General features: G+C 39.3%; 1 protein-coding gene across 1 annotated transcript in view; it reads left to right on the top strand.

The window, feature by feature from the left end:
- Window positions 1-27,437, top strand: part of ARHGEF38 (Rho guanine nucleotide exchange factor 38) — a 151,295-nt gene that overhangs the window by 69,257 nt on the left and 54,601 nt on the right. Inside the window, exons 3-4 of the mRNA XM_029234718.1 lie at window positions 8,223-8,346; window positions 10,797-10,890. Coding sequence (XP_029090551.1) covers window positions 8,223-8,346; window positions 10,797-10,890 — 218 coding nt within the window. The remainder of the gene's footprint in view (window positions 1-8,222; window positions 8,347-10,796; window positions 10,891-27,437) is intronic.

The raw sequence follows: 27,437 nt of genomic DNA on the forward strand, positions 1-27,437 counted from the left end.
TGTGGTAGAACAATATGCAATTGTATTTTCTTTCTTTTACTTAGCTACCTATCTTTAATTTTGTACAATAAACATGAACTAGTTTTATGAAAACAGCTTTTTTTTTTTTTTTTTTTTGCGGTACGTGGGCCTCTCACTGTTGTAGCCTCTCCTGCTGCAGAGCACAGGCTCCGGACGTGCAGGCTCAGCGGCCATGGCTCACGGACCCAGCCGCTCCGCGGCATGTGGGATCTTTCCGGACCAGGGCACGAACCCGTGTCCCCTGCATTGGCAGGCGGACTCAACCACTGCGCCACCAGGGAAGCCCAATAGCTTATTTTGTTTAAACAGTTTGTTTCTCAATTTCTTTTCAATGTCCACTTTTAAAGGTGTTTGTGGTTGGGGTCTGCACAATACCTAAGAATGTTTGGTGATTCCTGTCTGTGACTAGGTTTAGGATGAGTGTCCCAAGGCTCATTAAGCAGAACACAGTAAACAGGGGTTTCCCAAGTGTAAACGAAAGGGGAAGTGGAGCCTTTGTCAGCGAATCTTTGGTATACTAATAGCCAAACTGAGAACAACAGTTTGTTTTTGTGGATAAAATTAAGCAGAAAATTATCAAATATCCACTTAATGTGATATTCTGAACAACGAAATTAGGTGATTTTGATTTTTTTCTTTAAACCACTTTTGATCTCTCATACTTGTTATTCAGAGCCCAGTAAAGAACAAGAACGTTTATTGATGGCTCCCACAGACAAAATAGATCATTTGAATTATAGTGATTCAATTCAATTCAAACTGTCAAACTTTTATTGAGTGCTACGTGTGAGCCTTGCACTGTATTAGACACAGGGGGGTATTCAAATAACTCACAAAGACAATGTCCTGGAGGGACTCACAGTTTTTACATAAAGACAGATAAATTAATAAATAACTCATATGTATAAAATAGGCTTCAATGTAAGCATTGGGTAATCAAAGCAAGAGTCATGGAAGCATAGCAGAGGGAGAGGTTCATTCCAACCAAGGGAGCAAGAAAGTTTTCTTAGAGGAAATGAGATTTTGGCTAGAAATAAAGAGAAGTGTTTTAGTCCCCTGTTGGTTAGAGGTAACAAGTAAAATTCCAAGTAGCTTGAATTTTACTCAAAGCAATCTACAGATTCAATGCAATACCAATCAAATTACCAATGGCATTCTTCACAGAACTAGAACAAAAAATTTCACAATTTGTATGGAAGCACAAAAGACCCCGAATAGCCAAGGACATCTTGAGAAAGAAAAACAGAGCTGGAGGAATCAGGCTCCCTGACTTCAGACTATACTACAAAGTTACAGTAATCAAGACAGTATGGTACTGGCACAAAAACAGAAACATAGATCAATGGAACAGCACAGGAATCCCAGAGGTAAACCCACACACATATGGTCACCTTATTTTTGATAAAGGAGGCAAGAATATACATTGGAGAAAAGAGAGCCTCTTCAATAAGTGGTGCTGGGAAAACTGGACAGCTACATGTAAAAGAATGAAATTAGAACACTCTCTACCATACACAAAAATAAACTCAAAATAGATTAAAGACCTAAATGTAAGGCCAGACACTATAAAACTCTTGGAGGAAAATATAGGCAGAACACTCTATGACATAAATCACAGCCAGATCCTTTTTGACCCACCTCCTAGGGAAATGGAAATAAAAACAAAAATAAACAAATGGGACCTAATGAAACTTAAAAGCTTTTGCACAGCAAAGGAAACCATAAAGCAGACAAAAAGACAACCCTCAGAATGGGAGAAAATATTTGCAAATGAAGCAACTGACAAAGGATTAATCTCAAATATTTATAAGCAGCTCATGCAGCCCAATATGAAAAAAACAAACTACCCAATCCCAAAATGGGCAGAAGACCTAAATAGACATTTCTCCAAACAAGATATACAGATTGCCAACAAACACATGAAAGGATGCTCAACATCATTAATCATTTGAGAAACACAAATCAAAACCACAATGAGGTATCACCTCACACCAGTCAGAATGGCTTTTTTTTTTTTTTTTTTTTTGCGGTACGCGGGCCTCTCACTGTTGTGGCCTCTCACGTTGCGGAGCACAGGCTCTGGACGCGCAGGCTCAGCGGCCATGGCTCACGGGCCCAGCCGCTCCGCGGCATGTGGGATCTTCCCAGACTGGGCACAAACCCGTGTCCCCTGCATCAGCAGGTGGACTCTCAACCACTGCACCACCAGGGAAGCCCCAGAATGGCTATCATCAAAAAATCTACACACAATAAATGCTGGAGAGGGTGTGGAGAAAAGGGAACCCTCCTGCACTTTTAGTGGGAATGTAAACTGATACAGTCGATATGGAGAACAGTACGGAGGCTCCTTTAAGGAACCTAGAAATCTAGAAATAGAATTACCATATGAACCAGCAATCCCACTACTGGGCATATACCCTGAGAAAACCATAATTCAAGAAGAGTCATGTACCACAGTGTTCACTGCAGTTCTATTTACAATAGCCAGGACATGGAAGCAACCTAAGTGTCCATTGACAGATGAATGGATAAAGAAGATGTGGCACATATATATAATGGAATACTACCCAGCCATAAAAATAAATGGAATTGAGTTATTTGTAGTGAGGTGGATGGACCTAGAGACAGTCATACAGAGTGAAGTAAGTCAGAGAGAGAAAGACAAATACCATATGCTAACACATATATATGGAATCTAAAAAAAAACAAAAATGGTTCTGTAGGACCTAGGGGCAGGACAGGAATAAAGATGCAGATGTAGAGAATGGACTTGAGGACACAGGGAGGGGGAAGGATAAGCTGGGACAAAGTGAGAGAGTAGCATGGATATATATACACTACCAAATGTAAAATAGATAGGTAGTGGGAAGCAGCCACACAGCACAGTGAGATCAGCTCAGTGCTTTGTGTCCACCTAGAGGCGTGGGATAGGGAGGGTGGAGGGAGATGCAAGAGGGAGGAGATATGGGGCTATATGTATATGTAGAGCTGATTCACTTTGTTATGAAGCAGAAACTAACACAGCATTGTAAAACAGTTATACCCCAATAAAGATGTTAAAAAAAAAAAAAGAAGACATACAGAGGGCCAAGAGGCACATGAAGAGATGCTCAACATCACTAATTATTAGAGAAATGCAAATCAAAACTACAATGAGGTATCACCTCACACCGGTCAGAATGGCCGTTATCAAAAAATCTAGAAACAATAAATGCTAGAAAGGGTGTGGTGAAAAGGGAACCCTCCTGCACTGTTGGTGGGAATGTAAATTGATACAACCACTATGGAGAACAGTATGGAGTTCCTTAAAAAACTAAAAATAGAACTAGCATATGACCCAGCAATCCCACTACTGGGCATATACCCTAAGAAAACCATAATTCAAAAAGTGACATGTACCATAATGTTCATTGCAGCACTATTTACAATAGCCAGGTCATGGAAGCAACCTAAATGTCCATCAACAGATGAATGGATAAAGAAGATGTGGCACATATATACAATGGAATATTACTCAGCTGTGAAAAGAAATGAAACTGAGTTATTTGTAGTGAGGTGGATGGACCTAGAGTCTGTCATACACAGTGAAGTAAGTCAGAAGGAGAAAAATGAATACCGTATGCTCACACATATATATGGAATCTAAAAAAAAAAAAAAAGGTACTGATGAACCTAGTGGCAGGGCAGGAATAAAGACGTAGACATAGAGAATGAACTTGATGACACGGAGGGGAGGGGGAAGCTGGGGCGAAGTGAGAGTAGCATTGACATATATATACTACCAAATGTAAAATACATAGCTAGCGGTAAGCAGCTGCATATCACAGGGAGATCAACGCGGTGCTTTGCGAGGACCTAGAGGAGTGGGATAGGGAGGGTGGGAGGGAGGTTCAAGGGGGAGGGGATATGGGGATTTATGTGTGCATGTGGCTGATTCCCTTTGTTGTGAGACAGAGGTTAGCAGAGTATTGTGAAGCAGTTATACTCCAATAAAGATCTATAAAATAAAATAAAATAAAATACATTATGGTAAAAAAAAAAGAAAAAGAAAAGGCCGTTTATTACCTTCTGTAATAAGGATGTCTTGCTTTAGGCAAGGTAGACCCAGGAGCTCACATGACGATGTCAGACTTAGCTTCCCTCTCTGTGTTGACCTTACTACAGTCAAGCTCTCTACAAAGATGACTGTTGAAGACAGAAATTTACAGATTTAGGGCTGACAATCCAGGCCCTTTTGTTTCCCAACAACCATTTTTAAAAATCAGTGAAGCTTCTCATTTACTATGCTTTGGCACCTGTCATCCTAGACCAATTGCTGTGGCCAGCAGGTCACATGCCCACCACTGGAGGAAGTAGGGAGGGGTCAGGCACCATGAGTGACAATTCCGATCAGGTAGAGCTGAGGAGCTGTGGCTTCTCCCAAAAAAGCAACAGAAAAGACAGAAAGATGGGCAGAACTACTGGACAGATACTACCATTACCCTTTTCCATTTCAGATAGGTAGAATGTTTTAAGTTATTTGGGGGCAAAGCATTTGTAAGCAAAGGGAAGAGCTTGGGCTGGGATGTGAATGCAGGAAAATGCAACAAAAGCTTTTGAAAACAGTGAGTATAAGGTGCTGGTGGTAACAGAGTAATTCGATACCAATGATTACAGTCTCTGAATTGATAAAATTTTATAGGTGTGTTTTCTTTCACTTAGACATTTGTGCCTTGGGAGTTTTGTATACATACAACTGTAAGATCAGCAATTATTTAAATGCAATGGGAACTTGCTATTTGAAGTATATCCTGTGAATACTTTTGTGAAGCAAAGAATTAAATTGTCACCCAAAATACTGACCTTTAATTTTTCTGTTTTGTACTTTCAAATTATTATATATTGACTTTGCTTAGAATAATGTATACTTAAAAGAAATCTTTTTACAAAAAAATGAATTTATTTTCATTTAAAATATAACTCAACCTAAGTTGAGTATTGCCCATTTCTAGTAAATAATTAATAAATGTATGTAAAGGCTTCCTTGAATTTACATCAATAGTTAGAAAATCATCTAACAGTTTTAAAATCCTATTTGGATGAGACATTTGTCCCTTGGCATATCAGTGACTAAATGTGAATTCAGTTCATGATTCACAGAATCCCCATGGGCCTGTGGTGATACGGGTGATTGAAACCAGGCCAACTGATGTTTTAATCCTTTCTGTCCTTCAGAAAGAAAAGAAATCAAAACCTATGTTTTTGTTATTTAGTATTTGTTGCATTGCGCTAAGATTATAGAGAGAATACAGAATTAGATCCTTGCTAAATGAATTTAAAATATAAATTAGACAACTATACAGTATTCTGACCTTGAGAAATAAATCGTAGAACTGACAACCTAGCGAAAAACTCAGGAACACACTAAAAAATCCAAACAAAGATGGCAAAGTATTCTATTATTAGTTATTGCTGGTAATGGACTATGACATAGGACTAAACGGTCAGTTTCCAGCTCCAGCTCTGTCTTGACCTTCATAATTTGGGGCATGGTACCTCTCTTCACTCTGCATGAGTTTCCCTATCTTCAAACTGGTTCATATTTTACAGAGAAGATGGAATTGTATATGATATAATAAATATGAAGCACTGTAAGTTCCTCAGAATGAAGATTCCACAACAAAATGAAATAATGATAGGGTATACTATATGAGCTACTCACTTACAAAGCCAGTAAATTAGGGATGAAACTTTATACTTTAGAAGGATTCATTTCAAAATATGATTTAAAAAAAATACTAAACCAGCACATCTAAAATAAATCAATCTAGAAAAATTTGACTCATACAAAACTTTTGTAAAACATATTTTGCACTATGCAAAGTTATGCCTTTGTGATTTAATTAATACCCAATACATAAAGAAAATAATGTGTTAAATCAGTGGTGCTCAGAGATGTGTGACGTTTGAGCCATTTAAAATTACGATAAACAAAAAGAGCCATATAACTGTTATCTGCCTTTTAGATATTTTGTATCTATAATACTAAACATACTTACTAATACAGAAATTAGAAGCCTTGAAAATCCATAGACTTTAGGCAGAAGAGCCATGTGTGCCCTATCCGGTTAGAATGAGTGCTTAACAAAGAAACATTTTGTGAGATACTGGGTTAAAGACCCTAAGAGCTAATAATGATTTCATTATTACTAATGAAGTATGAATATATAGATAATTTCAGAATACATTTAAAAAACTGAACAAAAAAGTTGTGTAGTCCTATAAATAAACCCACTACATACAATCACACAGAATTTGATTACAAATGAGACTCGGAGTTTTCTTGAGAATCGGACTGAGGACAGGAAGGTGAGGAATTTCCCAAGATGGCTGAAGGACATATATCCAGCCAGACTATATTGCATAGGAAACAACTGACACAGTCACAAAATTTTAAACAAGGTACAATGTGACATATTGCTTCCATGTTGAATAACAGAACACCCCGATCAAAATAATAGCCATGTCCAGTATGGGGAACAACGTCAAGAATGGGGTCCATGTCAAAAAAGGACGGGATAAAAAAATAAGGAGCAGCCTGCCTCCGCCCTGTGGTGCTCCAAGGACAATGGTGCTTCAAGAACAAAGGACGATGGTTAAGAAATCCCTGTGCCCACCTGGGCGATGCCCACCTGGGCAACGGGACCTGTCCCGAATAAGGAAAGGCATATGTCCTGTCCCACTCCAACCCTATAGAAGGAAGGTATATGTGCCTCGACCACTCAGTCGAAATTTTCACCTCGGACCATTCTTTTGTTTTCTGGCTATAAAAAGTGATCAATATAGCACATGTTTGGGCTGGACTCTCCCAGACTACTAGGAAGTCGGCCCGCTGTTCCAGCAGTGACCCTTCCCTCTAATAAATTCTATCTTCTTTACATTTTGCCTTATGTGTGGAAATTCTTTTCCAACCCGCATTCGGACCACAACGCTCCCCAACTCCTAAATAGACCTAGCTGAGAGCCTAAAATAAGAAGCTGCAGTTGCTGGCCTTCATCTCCAGAATTCCTCCAGATCTGTCTCTTATCCTATATACCTTGTGCCCAACTTTCCTTAATTTCTTGGCTCCTTTTTTCTGATCTTTAGCTGAACTCCCTGTCTCTCTCTCACCCCTAATTTTGCCAACCTCGTTTTGGACCAGTAACTCTGCTTTTCATCTCTGAAGCTTCTCCATGACGATTATTGATGACTTGGTTACCCACCTATGACCTCATGCCCAATAAGTCATGAATAAAAGGCACCTGCTCATATCCCCTGTGGCAACCCAGTGGAGCCTGGACCAAGCTGTTCATGACCCACTAGACACTGTTTGATTATGAAAGGAGATCTGACTTATACTCAGGAGAAAGATTTTGAGTGAGATCCAGCAAAATCTGGGCACATAGCTCATCATACTCTTCTTGGATGGCTTAGGATCATTGGCCAACCCTCTACGAATCATCCAATGCCTGTGACAGGTTTGGTCTCGACTACAATTCCTGGTACCTAGAAGGACTTCAGGAATTATTTAGTGAAGATGGGTGAATGAATAAGTTATTATAAACACCAGCTATAAGATCTAGGAATGATTACACTGGTTTTTGAGGGTATGCATCAAGTTATCAAATATGTATCTTTTTAATTAGTAGAATACATTTGGTGAAGATTTCCATTCACATTTCTTTCAGAAAAAACAAAGCAGGAAACAACTCAGCAAATCTACTTGTCATCACTTTGAGAACATCTGTGGTTTTAAAACAGCTTTGAAAATAGTCACTCACATAGAGTAAGTTCTGACTTCTGCTGTATAAGCAGTAAGGCGTTCTAAATGCATATGCACTAGTACATACCCTCCTAGAGGGCAGTTATTAAAATACCGATTAGGGAGCCCAAATCTTCTTCACACTGTGGTTCTTACAGGAATATGTAGATGTACACTCAACTCATTAAAACTTAGTCAAAATAAAGAAAAAGAGAGAGGTAACAACAGATGCACCACCCAACTTCTTGCATGAAAAACTGCACATTTCCTCTGGAAATCCCAAATAAGAATGTTTACAGAAACAGTTGATGGAAACAGCATGGACTGGCATATAAAACACTTACGGTTTAGCAGGAGAAAACATCCTAAATACTGTGCATCTCTCTCCATCAGCTGGTACTCAGTGTTTGTGTTTCTTCAGATTGATCAGCTGGGCGTGGATAGCTTGTTTAGCAACATTGAATCGGTGCATCAGATATCAGCCAAGCTGCTGTCATTGTTGGAAGAGGCCACGACAGACGTGGAACCGGCCATGCAAGTAATCGGTATGTTTATTCTCTTCTTGAGTTCTCCAATACGACAGGAAATAATATCTTAATGGCCTCCCGTTGCTTTGGTTTTATGTTTCTGACTCACCAAGCTTCCCAGGAGATATATAAATGCTAAACCCATCTTCAGGCTCATTGTAATTATACAAACTCTGTATTTATTTTCAGATGAGTTTATATCCATTTGCTGAAGTCCCTCAGTAGCACACCATTTGCTTTTTAATTTCCAATCTTTCAACCTCTTGGCCTTCCAGATGCTCTCTCATTTGCTTTTATGGCTAACACTTGATTCTTAAAGAATTAAACATTTAAATACTTTACTAGCTTTACTGATTTTAGTCACAATGTCTCTTATTCATCTTATGATTAGGAATCCATTGATTTTTGGATTGTAATTTTTTTGCATGGAAAGTTTATACGATCGTTCAAACACTTAACAACTACTTTCCCCATGCTTTTCCTTTTTTCTCTGTATTATTTGCTTTCCAAATATGTTTCTAGACAGTCATAGATTATTTTCTCACTCTGATAAGATTTTGAAAAAAATATAAAGAAATTACTGGAAAAGTGTTGGGTCAAACTTTTGTTCTCTCCATTTTCTCCATTCATTGGCCAATTTATTTATTTATTCACCCAGTGAATAGCTGGGTATGAGCGATGATCCTTGGGAGCTTCAAAGGGAATACTGTGTTGTGAACTGCCGCAACCAAGATATCACAGACACAGTGCCATGGAGGCTAAGAATTCTTTAAAATGTGTTGTCATCATTTTTCTATTTCACACATAATACTCAATGTATGCTCATTACAAAGTATTAAAACAGTTCTGGAGTACACAGCATCTAATTCACCCCTCCAATGTGACTAACATCCCCTTAAGTAACCAACCACTGTTATCGGTTTGATGTGGATCCTTTCTTTGAGACGCAAAGAGACACAAACACACATTTACACCTTATATCTTTATTCATCCTCATTATGTCTTTGTTTGTTAATGGGAATCAGAGTATAAAAATGGCATGAAATTGATTTTGTTTCATATTTAAGGAAGACCCAAAGTTTAATAAGCAAAGCTGATCTTATACAAAGGTGAAACAACCTGGCTATTTGTAGTATTTTACATGCCCAAAGGCCAGCCCACTCAAAAAGATTCTCCCACTGACAGGTTTAAATTCAGTCATTTCTTGTGATTATGTACTAAATGTTTGTGTTCCCCTCAAATTCATATGTTAAAGCTCTAACACCTGACATGATGGTATTAGGAGGTGAGGCCTTAGGGAGGTACTTTTTATTTAGATGAAGTCATGAGGGGGTTGATCCATGATGGAATTAGTGTCCTTATAAAGAGAGAAAGAGATACCAGAGTTCCCTCTCCACCATGTATGGACTCAGGAAGGCAGCTGTCTGCAAGCCAGGAAGGAAGTCCTCACCAGGAACTGAATCTGCTGGCACCTTGCTCTTGGACTTCCCAGTCTCCAGAACTGTGATAAATAAATGTCTGTTGCTTAAGCCACTCAATCTATGTTATTTTGTTATGATAACCCAAGCTGACTTTTATAGTTTCCAAAAAATTGCAAAAATAATTTCTAAAGGAAGGACTCTTCATTATCACTCTAGTGTGGATTCATTGGCCATTCATTTATTTATTCACTCAGTGAATAGTTATCAAGTAGCAGCATGTACAATAATTAAGGTGTTGTGTGACATTACTAGGGATTAAAAGATGAAAGAGATCACGTTTCCTCCAAAAGTTTGCAAATAGCCCCTTGAACTGAAGACACTTGTTTAATACATCATCAGAGTATTTTCTACACTACTGCAGAACTTCAGGGGATAAAGAGACTACTTCTAGATGGGGAATCAGAGAAGAATTCTTAAAGATGTTACTTGGGCTTAAAGTATAGGTCAGATTTCAGCAAGTGAGGTCCAGATTGGGAAGACTAAGTAGAAGTAACAGCATGAACAAAACCATGGACAGGAAGTGCCAGGCGTTTAGGAAATGGTGAGTGACTAAGTCAAGCTGGAGTGAAGGACTCATTTAAGGGAGGAGTGAGAAATGAATCTGTAAGTATAGAATAGGGACAGACCATACCTGGAATCCAAGTTTGGAAATTACTCTGCAGGTAATGAGAAGCCATTAAAAATTTTTTCAGCGAGGATGTAATGAGACACAAAAGTTTTTGGAGAAAGGAAACTATGGTAGGTATGAAGAGAATGGGTGGAAGGAGAAAATGAGTAAATGTGTTATTATAGATAATTTAGCCATGTGGTAACAAGCATCTAGGCTAAGGTGGATAAAATGAGAATAGAAAATGGGGTCAGACTCAAGAGAAACGTGGAAAAAAGCACAAACAAAATGTAGGGGTTGGTTGTATTTGCTGGAGTCAAAAGCAATTCCAGGTTTAAGGAGTCACGTATCCTGATTTGCCTAGAACATTCTGGTTGTAGCCTCTTCAAGCATTCAGTCCAGTTTAGCATTTGTCCTGGATTTTCTCCTTTTTAGAGGAGGATCATTAGTAATAGTTGCATCACAAGAGATTCGGTAAGACCTCTATATCGTACTTCAATTTCTGACATGGCCTCTCTTAGCAGAGAGTAAGAGGCAGGTTCATTTGCCAGAGTTCTCACATGGTAACCTCTGAAAGAGAGCCCATCTCTCCTTTCCCAACCTTTCTAGTCTCAAAAGCACTTACATCTTCCTTAGAAGTACGGCATACAGGGTACTGGCTGATAAAATGATGACTTTGGGCTTGAGCAGGTAGCAACAGCTAGCTGCTTCCTGTTTTGATGGTGGTGGGAGATGTATTTGATGCTACAAATCCTGCTGTCCACAGTACAGCAGCTAATTATGTTATGACCCATGCTGGGTGGCCCATGCCGTGACCAGTGGGAGGCAGGAAGCCACAAGGGTGACAGTCAATGGGTTTAGTGGGACATGTAGGGAATTAAAGATTAAGTGCAAGTGAAATACATGTGGGAAGTGGAGGCTGAACTGTCCTGCTACAGAGTATGTGGATGCTGTTGCTACAGCAGTTTGGTTATTTATTGTATGATATAACTCTATCACCTTTTTATTGTCTGGTTATGCTTATCTTATTTTGCAATAAACCCTTTCAAAAGTAAGGGTTTAATGTATGCACATTTAATAAAAATTAAGTATTGATTTTTTATTTCTCAAGAAAGTTGGTCAACATATAACACACAAAATACCATTCACAAGGGGGTCATTAATGCTGTCATTGACCCATAAGACAATCAGAAGACAGAAATCTGTGGAAGAAGTAGCAACATCTACATCAAAAGTTAGTCATTATTCTTAAAAAACCATGCTCATTATTTTAAAACATACAGTAGTCCCTCTGTATCCACAGGGATTGGTTCTAGGACCTTCTTGGGTACCAAAATCCTCGGATACTCAAGTCCCTTATATAAAATGGTGAGGCATTTGCATATAATCTATGCAAACCTCCCGTATACTTTAAATCATCTATAGATTACTTATAATACCTTACACAATGTAAACGCTATATAAATAGTTGCTGGTGCCTGAAAATTCAAGTTTTGCCTTTTGGAACTTTCTGGATTTTTTTTTTCTGAATATTTTCTATCTGAGGTTGGTTGAATCCATGGATTGGAAACCTGTGGATATGGAGGACCGATTGTACTTGGCGTTTGGCATTTGCTGTCTATGCTTTTGTTCATGCTGCTACTTCCACTTGGAACCTTCTTCCCAACCTGAACCTACTTGTTGAAATCTGACCTATATCTTTAAGCCCAAGTACATATCACTCCATGCAGCATGGCTTCACTTGTGTCAAATGACAGTTATCCTAAGTTAGTTTCTCTCGTTTTTAATTCCAAGTTTCCTCGGGCCTGTGAGCAATGGCTATTAATGGGTTGACACCATTAGCAGAAGATTTTGCAAACAGTTAAATTATGACAGTTTTATAATAGTGTGAGCAGATGAATTAAACAGAAAATCAATTAATTCCAATTCTGAGTCAAAATGTTTAATCCAATTCACAGAATCAAAGAAAAGCTTTTGGAAGTTTATTGTGTCAAAGGTGAATTTTCTGACTGTATTGTAAATGCTACTATAACTTTAAAAATTAAATTTATGAATAAATAAATTATAATATGAATACATATTTTCGTGGAGCATCACAGTAAAAGAATGCTTTTACTAAAGTGATAAATCTATGGAGCAGAAATGTGCTTGGGATTGACTGTGGTACATATGTAATAACACCGTGATATTCTATTAATTCAAATGTAGTCAAAATCCACACATAGTTTTACATATACAAAACTTAGAGTGAACTGTATATCATATTTAGAGGATATGCACACTTTTTTTGGTGTTGGTCACTAATCAGCTTTTAGAAATTGCATTTTGCTCAAAATCAGCTAGAAGTCTTTAGTTAAGATATTCAACAAACAGACAGAAAAGTAACTTCAGCTTTTTGGTCTTTATAATTGCAATTATTGAAAACAAAACTGCAGATGGGAAGACACTGAAATTTATCCCTATGAAAACAAGGAATTCGCTAAAAAATAATTAAACAATGAGAGTTCATATTGTGTAAAAGATTTAATTTTGAAATTTTTAAATTGTATTTTGGAAGACTTGACTTATGTAAGGACGCTTTAGACAGAGCTCCTGTTTAATAGGATAAAGTTATATCCTGTACCAGATTTTACAATATTTGGAAAAATATTCAAATATCATAAATAGAAACAACTTATTTGATGAGCTTTATTTTGTAAAAAGAAAAAGGAAAAATCAAAATGGAGGCAAGAAGACGATAGCTTTGAAAATATTTAAGCTCAAATTTTGATACATTTTAATATAGAGAGATATATAACCAGAATTTTAATACCTTCCATTTAGTAGAATTTTCTCTGAGCTTATTAGGTGTCTCTGTCCTAGGAGGAGAGTATTTTCACAATTAAAAGTATTATGGTTTATATATTTGAGCAGCCAAATAAATAATGCTAGTATTGGATTTTAGCCCATAGAATAAGATAGAGTCCATACAGATATAAATAAATGAGGAGAAAGGAAAGCTCTTCCTTACAGTAAATTTCAATGAATAAATATAGAAGAAAATAGAAAATTACCACTAGGTAAACAATATAGTCATAATTGTTACAGAAAAATCCACTGATCGACGCTAGATTTAGTGGATGAAAGTTTGATGAGAAATTTATTTTCATAGTTTCAAAGTGTCTCCTAAGTAAGTTTTAACCTCAAAGAGAAAGATGGTAACTTTTCAGTGAGAAACCAGGCAAAGACTACCTTAACCAAGTGAGTGATGAAGATCAGTAGTATCAGGAAATAACACACATTAACATCATGAGCCTTGTGATACAATGCACTGAGGGGGACACATCATACCTGTGGTACTTTTGTCCAAAATATGTGCTCTTGTGTCCAGTCATGAGAAAACCTTAGACAGCAGCAAACTCAAGTGAGGGACACTCAACAAAATAACTGACCAACACTGTTGTAAAATGCCAAGGTCATTAAAGACAAAGCAAGACTGAGGAACTCTTAACGACTGCAGAAGACTAAGGAGGAGTAACAAATAAATGCAAGTGGGAGCCTGAGTAGATTCTAGAACAGTAAAAGAACATTAGTGTCAAAATGCAAGCAAGGTGTTCAGTTTAGTTAATAGTATTACAGCAAGTTCATTTCCTTTTGCTGACAATTGTCCTATGGTGATGTAAGATGTTAACACTGGGGAAGACGAGTGAAGGATATTTGGAAACTATTGGTGCTATTTTTGCAACTTTCTTATAAGCAAAAATTAATCTAAAACATTTAAATTATTATGGCTTGCAGAGAAAACACAATTGAAGGTGCTCACAATTTCAAATTTCTAATTATAAATTGCAATATTGAGGAAGACTGTAGAAAATTTATGGAAAAAATTAAGCCAGTTAAGGCCATATTTGAAAAAGTTGGAGGCATATTTTAATTTCCCTACCCTTTATATCTGGCCTAGCCTCATGACTTGCTTTGACCAATAAAATGTGGCAAAATGTTGTTCTACAACAGCCTTGTGACAGCCACTCTCTGCTCAGGGAGAGAGAAAGCTCCAACTACCCAGTCATCCCAAACAACACAGTCAAGGCCTTGGACATGCGAGTAAGGCCCTCCTCAGCCAGCTGGCCTCATGCTACAGACTACAAATGTATCAATAAAACCCCTTTAACACCACATGGAGAGAAGCCATCCCAGCTGTGCTCTACTCAAATTATCAACCTGGAGAATCGTGAGCAAATAAACAGTGTTGTTTTAAGCCTTTAAGGTTTTTTTGGAGGGGGGATTTTTTTTTTTTCCTGTAGCAATAGCTAACTAATACGGATTCACAGAGAAGAGATTAATTACTTCAACTCAGATGATGAAGAAAAACTTGATTTGGAAGGTGACTTTTGAACTTAGACTTGAAAGATTTTAAAAGGTGGAGATTTGAGCAAAAGACTTCCCAAATGACAAATGGCACAGAGGCCTCAAGACAGGAGAGTGTGGGAAGCTCTTATAAAGGAAAGCAATTCAATGTGGCTGGAGCATAGTGACAAGGAGGTATATCCATGACCCATACAGGGTAGCTGTATCAATGGAGTTCACTGGCAATTTTCCATCACTAAATCGTTCATCTTACATTTCATAAGGTAAACTGATTTGGGGTAAGATTGCCAAAATCATGTTGCCACAAAATGAAAAGCACAGGTGTTCCATTTTTTTGTCCTTAGATGGCACAGATGAGTTTGTGATTCACAGTTCTAGTGCCAATGGGGAAACTTTCCTGATACCTAGATCAGCCAGGAGGAGAATTTTACTCAATAAAAACCTTGGGGTTTGGTCGAGGCTCAAGTTTAAGCACAGAGGCATATGTCTGAGAGCTCTGGGGAATTGTCTAGACTATCATGCCAAGATAGAAACTGGATTTTAAAATCTTCATTTAGGCAGCCTGCCTAGATAGGAAATGGGTTTTAAGTCTTTAGGGATGGGAGTGTGAGAAGTGGCTCTTGTTTCCACTTAAACTGAAGATCATTTTGTAACGACAGAATAGTGAGAAAGAACAAAACAAGTAAGATGACAGTGTAGAGTTTAAGAGCACACAGGCTTCAGTCTCAGGTTGATTTAGTGTACATCCTGGCTCATTGGTTGTTAAATGTATGATCTTAGGCAAGTTACAAAGCCTCACTGAACTTCAGTTCCTCATCTTGAAATCTGAGGCAATAATACATACCCCACAGAGCGTTTATGAAGATTAAATAAAATCATGTATAGATAATGATAGCCAGTGCCCACCCTTAGTATCCAACACATGGTATTACTAGCTTATTATCCTGATAATATTAAATGTACCCATCCATTATCAAACTTTGATTTCTTATGTATGTAATAATTGAATAACTTGTGAATTTTTTTAGAGGTCCTGATCATGTTTTTCAAACAAATCAGGTTCACGGACATGTGTGGTTTCTAGGTGTTCCTAGAAGCATCTTGATGATTCATCTATCTAATATGGTGACATGTTTTCTCTTATGGAGGGTGATTTGAGATATCAAGTATCATCTCCACATTTGACAAAGTGAACAGCAATTGCAGTAGATGGCCCTCAATGGACCCTGCCTCCTGGCATTCATGCTGCCACGTAGTCTAGTCCCATAATGACTCCGGACTGGCCCTGACACTCACCAAATAATACAATGTAGTGGAAGAAACACTGTGCCAGTGACTGGGCCTAAGCCTTAAGAAAGCCGGACATTTTTACTTTTTTTGATTTGGGGAGCCTGCCATTTAAGAAATCCAGCTACTCTGCTGGAATATCACATGGAAAGAGTTTAGACCTGAGACCACCTAGTGAGAAAGTGTTCCCTCTGTCCCAGCCTACGAGCTGAGCCAGCCTTCTAGCTGTCCCTTCCAAGGTACCAGACTAGGGAATGAGCCATCTCAGACCGTTCAGCCAGTTAAGCCCTGAATGACTGCAGCCCCAGCAAACACCAAGCACAGCAGAACCACTGAGGTGATACCAGCCAACCCACCGAATCATGAGAGAAAATCAAAATGGTTGTTGTTATAAGGCACTAAATTTTAGGGTGGTTTGTTATATAGTGATAGAGAACTAAAATGGGGCTTGTGTCCTCCTCTATGCATTTGCAACAATGTTACAATGTTTCAAAGTATTTTAAAAAGACTGAGTTATGAATATGTTTAAGTCTACTTTACCTGCTTACCTCACACACTCCGTGAAGAGAACCAGACCAGGAAGAAGCTTAAGGTACAGAAATTAGTTTCTCACATGCTTTTTCCTCAGGGTGAGTTTATCCTTGGAGACAAAGACAATTTAGAGCTTTCTGTTCCTTGAAGGTGGAGTGGGTGATGCACTGTTGTTCTGTGGCAGCCCTTTGTTCTCCTAAAGCAGTGCCTCTTGTATGTCCCTGAAGCAGGAATCTGTGCCTTTAGCGGTGATTTTGTGAAAAGAGATTGTGAAAAGAGATTAGTCACTGACAATTATGCCATGTGGGAGATGCCACAAAGTAGCTCACCTGAATCACTGTTCTAGTATTGTCATATTGTACACACGTGTGTGTGTGTTTTACACAGGACACAGATTGGCTTGGCCTCCTTCATGCTGACCAGCGAGGGCAGGGTGGAAGCTTCACACCTGCTCACTGGAATGTGTGAGGCCAGCAGCGGGGAGACCCAGACACAGCAGTGAAAAGTCAGGGCATTTTATTCCAAATATTGGCAGTAACAGGAAAGCTGTCAGCTTTAGAAAACATGATAGAAAAAAAGGTGAGGGGTTCAAGGTCAAGAATACACAAATCCACACAGGAAAGGAAAAATCAGCAGAAGGAAGTCACCAGGATACAATCTGAAGGTTGGACCTCCAGTCTCCTGAGAGAGATCAAGTTGGGTCCCAGCACTCCTAGGACTGATTTCTTGTGATAAAAAGAAAACCAGGGTGGCTTAGTAACAAGTTCTATAGTGCTGTTCTCTGAGGAGAAAGTGAAGTTCTAGGATGTGGAGCTGGCTCCTCAGGGTCAGTGGCTGAGCTGTGCAGTCAGATTTGAATGGAGCTGGGAAAAGTCAGACACTGCACAGAATACACGTAAAGACCGGAAATAAAAAGAAAGAAAGAAATCTTGTGAGTGTAAGAGTCCTGCGACTCCCTGAACATTTTTCCCAATTGCTAGGAAGCCAGAAGGAGAAGTCGTTAGCAGGAATGCAGAACTTCAGGGTGCACAAGAGCCCAGCAAGAGCTTGGCCTTTGGAGGGAGACCGATCTGCGCCCTAACGCTGGCTCTGCCACCGCTACCTCCGTGGCCGGGGCAGGTCACTTGGATCCGTGAGGATTGCCCTTGCCTGCCTGGAATAGGGACTTCACCAAAAGGACTTAACCAAAAGAGGACTTTTTCTCTCACATAACAACAAATCCATCACTCAATAGTCCAGGACTGAGACAGCTGCTTACCGGTTCCTTCCAGCTTCTTCCTTCCTAGTACTTAACTTGTGGTGTTTGGCTTCATGGCCTTAAGATGGTTAGTCCACTGCCAAGCGTGCTTCCTGCTGGTAGTGAGAGAAAAACCACCTCCTCCTGAGGCTTTTTTCATTTTGGGGGAATAGAAATCTTTCCCAGTGACTTCTACCTATATCTCATGATTTCATTTTACACACACATTATTCCATTTCTCGCTCTTGCGCTCTCTCTCTCTCTCTCTCTCTCTCACACACACACACACACACACATTCGACCACCTCTAACTGCCAGAGACTGGGGGAAAGGTCAGTAGTTTTAACTGGGTGCATTGCTGGTCCAAATTGTATTAGTTTGGAAGATGGAAGAATGGATAAGCAACTGGCAACAGAAGGCAGATTCATTTGTTCATTTTTCCAGTGGGGATGGTCAGCCCTCATGGCAGAAGGGTGAGACAGAAGGTATACACCTCTAAGACACAAGCTCCAATGGCAGGGGGGTATTCTTGTCTGTTTTGTCACTGTTGTATCACCAGCATCTAGAATAGTGTCCTCAATAATTACTTCCTGAATGAATGAAATGAACGACAGAGACAGTGATATGTATCCAGAACACTGGCTAGCACGCCAAGGGATCGTAGAAATTGTCGTTGTTCTTGTTGTTACCGGGTGTGCCTGTGGTTTTTCCCGTGCCATTTCCAGAGGCTGGTAGGTAGTGTAGAGCAACTGGTAGAGGCAAGCATTCTTAAGAGATGTACTTACTAAGGTGGATAAATGGGGTGTCATGAGTTGGTCTAAGAACGGGGTCCTCGGCGTTGTAAATCTTGAGGAGTGAAAAGTTATTGTACCTTTTTCCAATCTAGCCAGTGGAAACCTTTTAACTTTCAACTCTCAGAGAACCAATGCTTTCTTTTTTTTTAATTATTAATTTATTATTTATTTTTGGTTGCATTGGGTCGGTTGCTGTGCGCGGGCTTTCTCTAGTTGCGGCGAGCAGGGGCCACTCTTCTTTGTGGTGAGCGGGCTTCTCATTGTGGTGGCTTCTTTTGTTACGGAGCGCGGGCTTCAGTAGTTGCGCCTCGCGGGCTCCAGAGCGCAGGCTCAGTAGTTGTGGCTCACGGACCTAGCCGCTCCATGGCATGTGGGATCTTCCCGGACCAGGGCTCGAACCCGTGTCTCCTGCATTGGCAGGCGGGTTCCCAACCACTGCGCCACCAGGGAAGCCCCAAATGCTTTCTTAATGTGCTGGTTGTTATAAAGATTCCCACCTGAAGTTAAAGTATCCAGGAACTCAAAAACGTTCCTGAAGAGACCACGAGTTACCATCAAGATAAACAGCTTTACTCTTGAATGTTAGCACCGGACTAGTATTTAAAGAGCAACCAATCCAACCACCTCATTGTTCAGATGAAAAAAGCCTGATTTTCTCCAAATAGCATCACTAATTCTGGACACAGAAGGGGACCCCAGCTCTTCCTAATACAGGTCTTATTACGTATTATACACTGTCCATCTCTACCACCCACTAATGCTCCCCAGTTTGTCCTGCCCAGCTGCCAGGCCACCCGCTACTCCCAATGTGCTTGGTGGGTAGTGCCTCAGTGATGGAATGGCCTCTCCTTTGAGAGACCCCACCACAATTATGACGTTTTCCTCCCTGGCACTAGACACAGCAGTGGTCATGGGACAGGACCCCACAGTTCACTTTGGCTCCCTTCCTTTCTCTCTCTCTCTTTTTTTTTTTTATGGTCGAGCTACCCTTATTGGTCTCATACCATTCCCTCCTAAAACCACTTCTCTGAAATTGCTGTTAGCATGTCATCAGAGACCTCAGAAATGTCAAATCCAATGAACACATTTTTCTGAATTTATCTTACTGCAGTACGTCTGAAAATTTTTTACCGAAAGATTCCTGAAGCCAAAGGAGAAATATCATGAGCCTCAGGGAACGTGGAGTTGTGACCCAAAGCCCCAGCCACAGGCATGAAATAATTTGGAGTCTTGTTTTGTCTTAAGAATTCACGTAAATTTTCCATTCTATTTTTTCACATGAAAATAAGTTTTCTTCAAATATCTTCATAAAATTGATACTCAAGGGACATGCTTGTTTTAATCCCATGGCAGCATGTTCCACTTGGCTCCTGGGTTTGGTTTGAATTTCATAACCCTAACCAGGGTCCCTTGAGCACCCCTTAGTAGCCAGTGTTATCCCCAAGTGAGGCAGGAACTAAATGAGACTAAAGGCAAAGGATAGTGGCTTCTGTAAGCAGCATTTACTCTTCCAACCTCTTTCTTCTCACACCCCTCCTCATTTTGCCCTCCCCTGGAGAACAGAAGGAGGCTAAGAATGAAAGGAAGAAAACATGTACATGATCTGGCACTTTGGCTGGCTGAGCTGCTGCCTTGTTTAGTCCCATCCAAGAAGGCTGGGCTCCCATCCAAGGAGGAGAGGCAGACCATGGGGAGCTCTCCTAGTCAGTCTGGGTGAAAGCTGCCAGGAAAGCTCTTTCACTTGGGGATGGCATATTCCCTCACTCAGGGAAGTGACAGCCAGAGGCTCACTGCCCAGATCTCAGACCCTCTTTCCCGGGAATGGGTCATACCTATCCTCTGTCCTCAGAGTCATCCCACCCCCTTCTCTGTGTTCTGAATGCTCTGTCTTGACAATCAAGTTTTACTTAGAACTACAGAAGTTTCTTTGGGATAGATCTTAGATCATAATTGATGCTTGAGAATATTTTCTTCCAGTTTTATTGAGACATAATTGGCATATAGCACTGTATAAGTTTAAGGTGTACTGCATACTGATTTGATTTACATACATCGTGAAGTATCACAATAGGTTTAGAGAACATCCATCATCTTATATAAATATAAAATTAAAGAAATAGAAAAAAATTTTTCCTTGTGATGAGAACTCAGGACTTTTTTTTTAACATCTTTATTGGCGTATAATTACTTTACAATGGTGTGTTAGTTTCTGCTTTATAACAAAGTGAATCAGCTATACATATACATATATCCCCATATCCCCTCCCTCTTGTGTCTCCCTCCCATCCTCCCTATCCAACCCCTCTAGGTGGTCACAAAGCACCGAGCTGATCTCCCTGGGCTATGTGGCTGCTTCCCACTAGCTGTCTGTTTTACATTTGGTAGTGTATATATGTCCATGCCACTCTCTCACTTCATCCCAGCTTACCCTTCCCCCTTCCTCATGTCCTCAAGTCCGTTCTCTATGCCTGCGTCTTTATTCCTGACAGGACTTTCTTAACAACTTTTATATATAACATACAACAGTGTTAATCATATTTATCATGTTGTACATTACATCCCTAGTGCTTATTTATAACTGGAAGTTTGTACCTTTTGACTGCTTAAGATTTTAACTAAAATTCTCTTTTACCATCATTGTAGTTGGTTTTTAGAGTTGAATTTATTACATATTTTTTCTTGCTAAAACAAGTAACTTCTTACTTTAAACCCTTTGTCTTAGTCAGTTTGGACTGCCATTAAAAATTACCAAAGACTGAGTAGCTTATAGACAACAGACATTTATTTCTTACAGTTCTGGAGTCTGGAAGTCCAAGATCAAGATGGCAGCAGATGTGTTTCCTGATGAGAGCTCTCTTGCTAGTTGCCTTCTCACTGTATCCTCATATGGCAGATACAGAAAGCTCCCTCTTCTTAAAACGGCACTAATCCCATCATAGGGTCCCCCTCCCATGACCCCATATATACCTAATGACCTCCCAAAGTCTCCACCTCCAAATACCATCACATTTGGGGTTAAAACTTCAACATATGAATTTTATGGGGGAAACAAACATTCAGTTCGTAATACTCTTCATATGCAACAGCTCATTTAATATTTTCATAGAATTTTTGAATAAAATTTTATGGTAAAGAGGAGGGCCTTCAACTGGTATCTCTCAAAAAAAATATATATATATATATATATTTTTTTTTACAGGAGAAGAGAAAAACTATTGATTAGAATAAAGTTCAGCTGGGATAAACAGGAAACAAAACAAAACTTTACTACCTTAAATAATATAGATATTTATTTCTCTATTATGTAAAAGTCTAAAGGCTTTGGGATTAGCAAATGCAAACTATTATATACAGGATGGGTAAAAAACAAAGTCCTACTGTATAGCACAGGGAACTATATTCAATATCCTGTGATAAACCATAATGAAAAAAATATGAAAAAGAATATATATGTATAACTGAGTCACTTTTCTGTACAACAGAAATTAAACAAAATTGTAAATCAACTATACTTCAATAAAATTTTTAAAAAACAAGCAAACCAACATAAATAACTCATGAAGATAAGATTTAATACTTAAGAACAGGCATCTTTGCTTTTTTCCCTTTCCTTTAGCTAGAAATTATTCTGTTCTATTGTTGTGGTTTTCAATAAATAGATTTGGCATTTAAAAAATAAATAAGTAAATAAAGGCATGTATTTTAGGCCTGAATGGCAACTCTGCTCCACAAAGTCCTCTGGGATATAAGCTTCTTCTGGCTCACAGCTCCACTCAGCCTTACCTTCATGGACAAGGTAGTATTCAAGTTCCACGTAGCAGAACAAAGGAAAGTATGGAGAAGAAGGGGTAAAGGATGAGCTAGCTACGTCATAAAGAAATTTCCTGGATATCGTCATAGGACACTTCTCCATATATCCCATTGGTGGACTTTAATTGCATGGCCACTACTATTACAAGGGAGGCTGGGACATGTAGTTTTTATTTGGAGCAGCCAAAAATTCATCGTTATAGCAAAGGGGGAGTACTGATACTGGGGGACAATAACAGGCTCTGTCACTCACAAACTTGTTCACTCTCCCTGCAGTATTTCTCACTATTTTATCCTTGGCTTTGCTGACGCCCACCCTAGTTTTTTCTCCTTTCTCTCTGGCTGTAACTTCTCAAACTTTTCTGCAGATTTTTTTTCTGCTAGGCTCCCCTGAGTGTTAGTATTCCCAGCGTTTGGTCCTCATGCCCTCTTCTCTTCTCACTCCATGGACTTTCTTGCATGACCAAATCAAATTCATGGTTTCTACTACTCAGGTTTTACATACCTACATCTCTCTTCCAGATCTTTTTTTTTCCTGAATCCCAGACTCATATATCCAATTTCATGAAGGGCCCTCCACTCGAATATACTATGGGTGACAAACTCAGTACATCTAAAATTAAACTCTTTGTCTTCCCACTAAAACACTCTATTTTGTCCTCATTGGCTATCCACATGTTTACTGAAACTGAATTCCTGAGATATACCTGGAGTTATCCTCTTCATCTTTCACATGTTCAATGTCCTTATTTTTTTTTTTCTCTCTTCTCCATCCTCCCTGCTTTTGCTTTAGTGGTTAAAACTAACATCTAATGAGAATTTGCACATGCCACCTTCTGATATAACTACATTACATATTTTAACTCGTTTAATCTGCAAACAACCCTACCATTATGATTATTCCATCTTTTGGATGAAGAAATTTAGGAAAAGAGAAATCAGGTAATTTTCCCAAATGTCACAACGGCAAACGGTAAAACCAGAATCTGAAACCAGGCAGTTGATTTTAGAGTACTCTCTCTTGACTGCCATAACTTTCTGTTTTAGCCCTCATTATTTATTTCTTACATTACTATAGAAGCCTTTCAACTGGTTTCTCTTTTCCAGTCTCCCTAACTCCTCCCCCAAATTCCATCGTTCATATGATTAACCACAGAGTAAACTTTCTAAAATACTATCTAATCATATTAATCTGCTGCCTAAATTCCATCAGCGCTTCTCCATCACCTTCAGGCTAAAGTTCCAGCTGCTTAATTATACACAAGGTCTTTCATGATCTGGCCCCTACTCACCTATATAGCCTCCTCTGAAACCTCCCCCCAGGTGTGGCACCAGCCAGCCATCGGAGACCACTTGCAGTGTTTGAGCAGAACCTGCTCCCTCCATGCATCTCTGTACTTTTGCACTCACTCATAACTCCTGTTTCAAGGGCAGACTGTTATGGAAGGAGCTCAAAGTTTCTCAAGAGCAGAATGGATCACCCTCTGTGTTTTATAGCTACTGTCATACTTTTCACATAGCACGGGAAATGAGAATTTACTCTTCTCTCTCCCTTACTGGCCTCCATAAGTCACCTGAGGGAAGTGTTGTTTCTTTGTGTCTGCAGTACTTACCAAAGTACTCAGTGCATAATAGTCACTCATTAAATGGTTATCAAATAAGGCTGAACTAAATAAAGACTATAATTACTTCACTCCCTTTTATGCCATTTTCCTAAACAAGGCCTACTGCAGGGAGATCTCTTGGATATTGTTGGTTTCACTCCGGCTTACTTACCTGTAGGGAAAGTTCATCTTGTAGTTGGGTCAGAATAACATAGAAGCCTATCACTTGGTATGGTACACCTTGGGGATGGACATGAGGGTCTGCAAGTAAATTAGAGGTGGGCCAAGAAGAGGAACACATATATGTTTATATTAGTGACAGTTTACATTAGATGCTAGGACATAAAATGTGTTCAATATCCCTGGAAGCTGTTTTTAAAGGAGGTAACTGAGGGCATTTGAAAAGGTGCACTTTTTTTCCCCTCCTTTTGTATGGCAGTTATTCTGGGGGGAAGCCAATGCAGAAAGTTCTGGGTTGTAGAATTTTGAAAAAGAAGCACACGATAGTTAGATTTATTTCAGAGGATTCTGGTGATTTTGTGACAGGCAGCCAGAAGGGAAATTACCTTAGCTGGTCTTGGCTCAGTCCCTTCTCCAATCCTAATCATTCTTTCAAACCCACATACAGTAGACAGAACAGTTGTCCTTCATCACTGAAGAAATGCAGCCGAGAGTTACGTTACCGTGGAAACAGAATTTTTTTTTTTTTTTTTTTTTTGCTGCAAGACATATCGCTTCATCTGCACTATTATGAGGCAGCATACATTGGTAGGGCTGGGAGGGGAATCAAATATTCTGCCCCCCAGTATTATACTTGGCCTCTGGGTGAATAAATGACTTTCAATTAGAGTGCTTAAATATCTTTTAACTTGAATCATTGTTATTAGAGGCCCAACAGAATTTTACTTGGAAAAGAGTAAAAAATTCAACTCTGCGGTTCAGGAGAGAGCTATAAATTCTTTCAAACTAGACCACTTCTGTTAAAGAAAATATAAGGGAATTTACAATTAATGTTTTCATTGTATGCAAAATAAATGCCTTTGTCCTTTGTGTTTTGACTATCTGACTTGATCCTACTGTGGATTTATGAGGTTGTCCAGACCTCTTTCATCCTTTGTCTCTACTCTGAGCTGCTTTGTAGTGAACACACATATTTACAATTTCATCTCGTGTTGGGCTGTGGGTATTCAGATCCTCTCTTCCTGACTTGCTGCTGAGCTCATCTGAGCCTTGACTCCCTTGCCCAGCCAAAGCCCTCACTCCTGTTTGCTACCTGCCTCTGTGACTGGGAGGCTCACCTCCTCTTACGCCCAACCCTAAATTTAGCCACTGTCCTATTTTATTTTCTCCTCTTGTAACTACTCTCTTTCTTACTATTTGTGTTGCTAACTGTCGTGAAGAGTGAATCTGTAAGACCTCCACTGGCAGAAGGATCAATTCAGTAAAATCCCAGGAACCTAAGAAGAATCCCTTATCCCTTCAGTTCCAAAAATTTTCACAGTCACTGCGTTTCCTTACAAGTCCATAAAAGCACTAAAACAAAAACCAACCAAGCAAAACACACACACACACACACACACACACACACACACACACACACAGAGAGTCTAACTTTAATCACAGAGAAATCCCATAAATGAAAGGAAAGAAACATCTTTTATTGGCTGGATGGAAATTAGAAAATAATGTAATACTTTAAAAATACTAGTGTTTTTTTTGTTTGTTTTGCGGTACGTGGGCCTCTCACTGCCATGGCCTCTCCCGTTGTGGAGCACAGGCTCCGGACACGCAGGCCCAGCGGCCATGGCTCAAGGGCCCAGCCGCTCCACGGCACGTGGGATCCTCCCGGATCGGGGCACGAACCCACGTTCCCTGCATTGGCAGGAGGACTCTCAACCACTGTGCCACCAGGGAAGCCCAATACTAGTGTTTTAATGAAAATAAAAACAAAAATAAACAAATGGAACCTAATTTAACTGAAAAGATTTTGCACAGCAAAGGAAACCATAAACAAAACAAAAAGACAACCCACAGAATGGGAGAAAATATTTGCAAATGAAGCAACTGACAAGGGATTAATCTCCAAAATATACAAACAGCTCAGGCAGTTCAATATCATAAAAACAAACAACCCAATAAAAAAATGGGCAGAAGATGTAAGTAGACATTTTTCCGAAGAAGACAGATGGCCACAAAGCACATGAAAGATGCTCAACTTCACTAGTTATTAGAGAAATGCAAATCAAAACTACAATGAGGTATCACCTCACACTGGTCAGAATGGCCATCATCAAAAAATCTACGAACAGTAAATGCTGGAGAGGGTGTGGAGAAAAGGGGACTCTCGTACACTACTGGTGGAAATGTAAATGGTGCAGCCACTATGGAGAACAGTATGACGATTTCTTAAAAAACTAAATATAGAACTACCATATGCTCTAGCAATCCCACTCCTGGGGATATATCCAGAGAAAACTATAATTAGAAAAGATACATGCACCCCAATGTTCACTGTGGCACTACTTACAATAGCCAAGACATGGAAACAACCCAAATGTCCATCAATGTATGAATGGATAAAGAAGATGTGGTATATATATACAAAGGAATATTATTCAGCCTTAAAAAAGAATGAAATAATGCCATTTGCAGCAACATGGATAGACCTAGAGATTATCATACTAAATGAAGTAAGTGAGACAGAGAAAGACAAATATCATATGATATCACTTATATGTGGAATCTAATAAAAAATGATACTAATGAACTTACTTACAAAACAGAAACAGACTCACAGATGGCGAAATGAAATTTATGGTTACCAAAGGGAAATGTGGGGGGAAGAGATAAATTAGGAGATTGGGATTAACACATACACACTACTATATATAAAATAGATGACTAAGAAGGACCTACTGTATAACACAGGGAACTATACTCAATATTCTGTAATAACCTATACAGGAAAAGAATCTGAAAAAAAATGGAGATATATATATATATATATATATATATATATATGTATGTATGTATAACTGATTCACTTAGCTGTACACCTGAAAAGTACACAACACTGTAAATCAACTATACTCCAATAAAAATTTAATGGGGCTTCCCTGGCAGTCTAGTGGTTAAGACTTCGCCTTCCAACGTGGGGTTGTGGGTTCAATCCCTTGTCGGGGAGCTAGGATCCCACATGCCTTGTGGCTGAAAAGCCAAACAGAAGCAGTATTGTAACAAATTCAATAAAACTTCAAAAATCGTCCACATAAAAAAAAGTCTTTAAAAATAAATTTTAAGAAATGAAAAAATAGGGGCTTCCCTGGTGGCACAGTGGTTGGGAGTCCGCCTGCCGGTGCAGGGGACGCGGGTTCGTTCCCTGGTCCGGGAGGATCCCACATGCCACGGAGC

This window comes from Monodon monoceros, unplaced genomic scaffold (assembly GCF_005190385.1).
Source record: "Monodon monoceros isolate NGI ecotype Baffin Bay Population unplaced genomic scaffold, NGI_Narwhal_1 Super_Scaffold_20, whole genome shotgun sequence".
Classification (NCBI taxonomy): domain Eukaryota; kingdom Metazoa; phylum Chordata; class Mammalia; order Artiodactyla; family Monodontidae; genus Monodon; species Monodon monoceros.